The sequence below is a fragment of the Pongo pygmaeus genome, chromosome 20 (genome assembly GCF_028885625.2).
Source record: "Pongo pygmaeus isolate AG05252 chromosome 20, NHGRI_mPonPyg2-v2.0_pri, whole genome shotgun sequence".
Lineage (NCBI taxonomy): Eukaryota > Metazoa > Chordata > Mammalia > Primates > Hominidae > Pongo > Pongo pygmaeus.
In genome coordinates, this window is record NC_072393.2 from 40875566 (window position 1) to 40881410 (window position 5845).

The 5845-nt window shown below is 48.4% G+C and overlaps 1 protein-coding gene across 2 annotated transcripts; it reads left to right on the plus strand.

Moving 5' to 3' along the window:
• Window positions 1–3706: 3706 nt before the first annotated feature.
• PMIS2 (PMIS2 transmembrane protein) lies at window positions 3707–5115 on the plus strand. 2 transcript variants are annotated; one of them, XM_054465526.1, is made up of 2 exons: window positions 3707–4163; window positions 4603–5115. In XM_054465526.1, the coding sequence occupies exons 1-2, from the start codon at window positions 3882–3884 to the stop codon at window positions 4771–4773; spliced, it is 453 nt and encodes a 150-aa protein (XP_054321501.1). In that variant the 5' UTR covers window positions 3707–3881; the 3' UTR covers window positions 4774–5115. The 2 variants fall into 2 exon arrangements, with proteins under 2 accessions (XP_054321501.1, XP_054321502.1); XM_054465527.1 differs by having other exon boundaries at window positions 3779–4163; window positions 4648–5115.
• The last annotated feature ends 730 nt before the right edge of the window (window positions 5116–5845 follow it).

Sequence of the window (5845 nt, forward strand, 5' to 3'; positions counted from 1 at the left end):
GCCAGGCCAATCTTGAACTCCTGGCCATTATTTTCAAATGATTCTCACATGCTCTGAACCCCACTCATTCATCATTATTATCTTTTTTTTTTCTTGAGACAAGGTCTCCCTCGTGTCCAGGCTGGAGTGGAGGGGTGCGACCATGGCTCACCACAGCCTCAAATTCCTGAGCAAAAGCAAACCTCCCATCACACCCTCCCAAGCAGCTGAGGATACAGAAGCCTGCCCTCAGAGCCAGATATATATATATCTGGCTAAAATACATACATATATATTTTTTTTTCTAGAGACATGGTCCCACTGTATTGATTGGGCTAGGTTTCAAACTCCTGGTCTCATGCGATCCTCTCCCCTCAGCCATTATCACCTTATAGAGTGCACATTTTGTGCCACGCACTGTTCAATACCACTTACATACATTAATTTAATCCTCACAATGAAATGAGAGAGAAATAACTATTATTCCCATTTTAAAGATGAGAAAACTGATACACAGAAAGGTTTTGATTGCACGAGGTGATATTGCTAGTTAGTGGCATGGTGGGGATCCAAACCTAGGTAGTCTAGTTCCAAGGTGTGTTTATTCAGCCCATGTTTACTGAGCACCTACTACTATGTGTTGGGCTCTGCTCTAGGTGTTAGAGCTATAGACAGTACAAATGAACTACCTCGCCCCCATTAAGACATCTCTCCTGGCTGGGCATGGTGGCTCATTCCTGTAATCCTAGCACTTTGGGAGGCCAAGGTGGGTGGATCACTTGAGGTGAGGAGTTCGACACCAGCCTGGCCAATGTGGTGAAACCCCATGTCTACTAAAAATACAAAAATAAGCCAGGCATGGTGGTGGGCACCTGTAATCCCAGCTACTCGGGAGGCTCAGGCAGGAAAATCACTTAGAACCTGGGAGGTGGAGGTTTCAGTGAGCCAAGATTGCACCATTGCACTCCACCCTGGGCAACAAGAGCAAAACTCCATCTCAAAAAAAAAAAGACATCTCTCCATATCTCTCTCTTATTGAGACATGGTCTCTCTCACCTTTCCCACCAAAAATTAAAAAAAAAAAAAAAAAAAACCCTTTCATCACTCAGCCCCCTCAAGTTATGAATCTGGTTTTCGGTTTTTAATTCCAGAGACAAAAAAGGGGGCAGAACATAGATCCATGCTACCATCTTGACAGAGTCTCCATTTCAGTTCCATATGCTCAAGTCCCTCCTATCTTTAAAACAAACAAGCAAAATCATCATTCTCACCCTTTTGCATCTACCCTAGTCCTGTCTTTCCTGGTTCTTCATAGGCAAACTTTTTTTTTTTTTGAGACGGAGTCTCACTCTGTCACCCAGGCTGGAGTGCAGTGGCACAGTCTTGGTTCACTGCAAACTCCACCTCCCGGGTTCAAGCAATTTTCTGCCTCAGCTTCCCAAGTAGCTGGGATTACAGGCACCTGCCACCACATCTGGCTAAATTTTGTATTTTCAGTAGAGTCGGGGTTTCACCATCTTGGCCAGGCTTGTCTTGAACTCCTGACCTCGTGATCCACCCACCTTGGCCTCCCAAAGTGCTGGGATTACAGGCATGAGCCTCCGCACCCAGCCATAGGCAAAATTCTTGAAGCAAATATGTACACTGTCTCCAATTCCACACCTCACACTCAATCCATGGCTCTCTGAAACCAGGTATTGGCTTACAACATTCCAGAAACTGGAACCCATGTTCTTCTCAGCTGTGGCGCTGCTCCCCTTACTCTTTCGCCTCCAAGCTCTTGGAAGAAATATCTACATTGTCTATACTACCCCTTTCTTGCTCACTGCCTGGATCTCTGCAGTATGGCCACTGCTTCTGCTGATCCTCTGATACTGCCCTTACCAAAGGAGCAAATTCATTCCCGCCTTCAGAGCTGGAGTACATGTCTCAGGGCTTGACACACTTGTCCATGTACTCGTTTCTAAGCCTGTCTTAGTTTGTTTGTTCCACCATCCAAGGGACTTGCCAGCAACCAATACACATGCTTCATCTCACCCAACCTTCACTTCTGTCTTCCCCCACCTCGGCACCCCATGTTCTGTTGTCCTGGAACATCCACTTGGTCCTTTGAAAGGCTCTGAATCAATTTCCTCCATGAAGAATATCCTGACTTCTGGATTGCATGTGTTGTCACTGTTCTTCTAACTACTTCTAGGTCCAGGACTGGTCTTACATACACAGGTTGTGTCTTGGACAAGCCATACTGAGGTCTACACTTGTGGACTGCACAGTGTCACCTCCCACCCACCCCCAGCTTCCTGAAAAGTGGCTCCTCAAACCCTCTACTCCCCTAGAACCACCAGCTAAATGAAGCATCAGCTAAAACCCCACAGTATTAGCATTCATTAAAAGCTCCTACCTGAATCAGCAATTACTATGGTATTTGAAAATGTTTTCTAATGATGCATAACAAATTCCCCACAGGTATTAACTCACAGTTCTGTAGGTCAGAATGGTTGCTTCTCTGCTCAGAATCTACCAAAGCTAAAATTAAGGTGTCAGCTGGGCTGGGTTCTCATGTGGCGCTCAGGATCCTCTTCCAAATGAATGTGATTACAGCAGGATTCACATCCTTGCTGTTGTAGTACTAAGGACCCCGTTTCTTTGCTGGCTGTCAGCTGGGAGCCATTCTCAGCCAGAGGCTGCCTGGATTCCTCCCTGCGTGGCCCCGGTGACATCTTCATGCCAGCAATGGAGACCTTTGCTTGCCTCCAGTCCTCTCACACCTGAAACCTCTTTTGCCAGGAAGACTCAGTCCCTTTCAAGAACTCACCTCATTAGGTGAGGCCCCCAGAGGACATTCTCCCTAACTTAAAGTTAACTGATTTCAGACCCTACCTACGTCTGCAAGACGCCCTCCCAGCAGCATACAGACTAGTACTTGACTGAGTGACTGGAGAAGGAGTGTGTACACCAGGGAGCAGGAATCTTGGGGTCATCTCAGAGTTCTGCCTACCACATTGGGGATTTCCTGTTCCATCGTTCCATTAGGTTGTGTTCTACTTTAAGAAAGATCTTCCCCCTTTTCCCCTTCTTTCTCTATTCTTTCCTTTTTTCTTCCTGTCAGCATAAACCAAGGAATTCTTTTTTTTTTTTTTTATCTTTTTTTCTTGAGATGGAGTCTCACTCTGTCACCCAGGCTGGAGTGTACAGTGTGATCTCGAATCACTGCAACCTCCGCCTCCCGGGTTCAAACGATTCTCCTGCCTCAGCCTCCCTAGTAGCTGGGATTACGGGCGCCCGCCACCACACCCGGTTAATTTTTGTATTTTTAGTAGAGACGGGGTTTCACCACGTTGGTCAGGCTAGTCTCGAACTCCTGACCGCAGGTAATCCACCCTCCTTGGCCTCCCAAAGTGTTGGGATTACAGGCATGAGCCACTGCGCCCAGCCGGAATTCACTTTTAATTCAAGACTTTACAATCCACTTCTGACACTACTCATTTTCCTTCCCTCAGTAAATCTCTTACTCTTACTGGGCGTGTCTAGTTTCTCTCTTTCGCAACTCCTGGGAAACCCTCCTGACATCGCTCATCCGCGCAGCCTGCAGAGAGAGATCAGTGGGAGGAGGAGGAGCCAAGAGCCACCACTTAGGCTTCCAACCAATCCCTACCAGGGTGGGCGGAGCCCACTTCCTGATTGGCTGCACTCTCTGCGTCTTGGTGTGGGCAAGAACGGCGGGGCCACGCCCCCTAACTAGGCAGCCAATCAGGACGTGGGCTGCTGGTTTCTCCATTGTGAAGCTTCAGCGTTTGATGGTTTGTGTCCTGGGAGTCTGGTTAGTACCAGGGGAAGCCTAGTGGGTCTGGCGCTCCGTTTTCAAGACACTCGGAGTCCGTATTTGTCTGAGGGGAAAGGTCATGGACCTGAAACCACCTCCTGCCACCCAGCCTGCTCCCAACGCGCTAGCTACCCCAGGCGCCTCCCCTACCACAGATGATCCAGATGCTTCAGCTGCCCCAGGTTCTCCCACTACCACAGGTGGTCCAGGTGCCCCAGCTGAGGTGCCCAAAGAGCCGCAACAGCCTACACAGACACCAGAGGAATTAGCATTTTACGCCCCAAACCACCTATGTTTGACCATCTTTGGTATACTTTTATTCCCTCCATTGGGATTGGCAGCTTTGTACTTCTCTCACCAGGTAAAATAATGCCCAAGTCATAGCCCCTGTCCTTTTTTTTTTTTTTTTTTTTTTTTCTTTTTGAGACCCAGTCTCACTCTGTCCCCCAGGCTGGAGTGCAGTGGTGCAATCTCGGCTCACTGCAATCTCTGCCTTCCCGGTTCCAGCGATTCTCCTGCCTCAGCCTCCTGAGTAGCTGGGATTACAGACACGGGCCACAGCGCCCGGCTCATTTTTGTATTTTTAGTAGAGACGGGGTTTCACCATGCTGGCCAGGCTGGTCTCGAGCTCCTGACCTTGTGATCCGCCCGCCTTGGCCTCCCAAAGTGCTGGCATTACAGGCGTGAGCCACCGCGCCCAGCCTACCGTGTCCTCTATTTGGCCCCTGCATCTGCTCCGTCCTGAGACCTGCATAGGGGCTTTCCCTCAGTGACTGCGGGTCTCCAACCGTTCTCCCCAGGGTTCCTGGACACAGAAACCCACATCTATGCTTCCGCCCCTACAGACTATGAAGGCCAACCAGAACAGCAAATGGGAAGAGGCTTACATCAACTCAGGCCGAACTGGTTGGTTTGGTGCATTCGCGGTAATGATCGGCTTAGGCATCATTTATGGCTTGGTCCTATATTAATGAAGGCTAGGCATAGCAACCCAGGGGTCCGCTCCCCAACCGAGCCACTCACCAAAACACTAACCAGCCAAGTCAGCCATCAGGCAAGAAATTCAACCGCTGAGACATCTAGCCAAGAAATCCTCCAACCAAGGAACTCAACATTCAAGAAACCCACCAACCCAGGAACACCCAGACCACCTGCCTGTGCTACTTCAACTCACTCAGCTCCAGAGCTGTCTTCATCCACCCTAGGGGCCCACACTTCATGCCCTAGATCCCTTTAGCTCCTTGAACTGGGCTGTTCTTTCAGAGGAATCTTTAAACCAAAAAACTGGAATAGAATGTTTTGGTTTCCTGTGGTGTGTGTGTATGTGTGTGTGTCAACATGCCCATGATTGTTTTCTGGGTCGGTGGTCAGTATCTGTCTTTCCCTGGAGCTGTTTCCTAGACTGTGAAAATCAGAATGTCCCAATGGGGGAGCCCACAGACATAGAATTCAGGCAGATGTGAGTTAAAAACTTACCTCTGACACTGAAAAACTGTATAGCCCTGAACAGATACTTTTCTTGAGCATAGTTCGTTTGTCTCTAAAGCAGGCATAATTGCCAATGTGGGGATGATATTTAGAAATCTGAACTGATGTTTATTCTCTAGGAGTCTTCTCATTTGAGCTGGGATTGGAGATGTCTAGTGTCTCAGAGCAGCAATAAGAAAACAGAAACCTCTTCCAGCTTCTGACATCCAAATGTCAAGCTCTTAGGGGAAGAATGGAAAGTCCTCAAGAAATGCAAATAGCTTTGGCAGAATAGCTGATGAAGACCACCTCTCCCCCCTCCAGAAAGGCATTGGTTCCCCATTCATGGAAAAGGGAATGTGGAGAGAGATTAGATAATAATACATCCATAAGGTTCCTGGAACCTGCATCTGAGGAAGAGGGGGGTCAGAGACCCCAGCTGTTATCTGTAATCCCTCCTCACAGATAAGGCCTAGAAAGGCTCCAAGTTCTCAAAGAAGATGTGCTACATGGTGTAGACATTTACAAAGAAATGACCTCAGACGGCCAAGGAGGATACCCCATGGCCCAGCCTAG

Bases quoted from the DNA above. Each gene is read 5' to 3' on its own strand.
- PMIS2 (XM_054465526.1), top strand. From the start codon at position 3,882: ATGGACCTGAAACCACCTCCTGCCACCCAGCCTGCTCCCAACGCGCTA. The intron at 4,164-4,602 runs GTAAAATAATGC...CGTTCTCCCCAG, and splicing joins CTTTGTACTTCTCTCACCAG to GGTTCCTGGACACAGAAACC.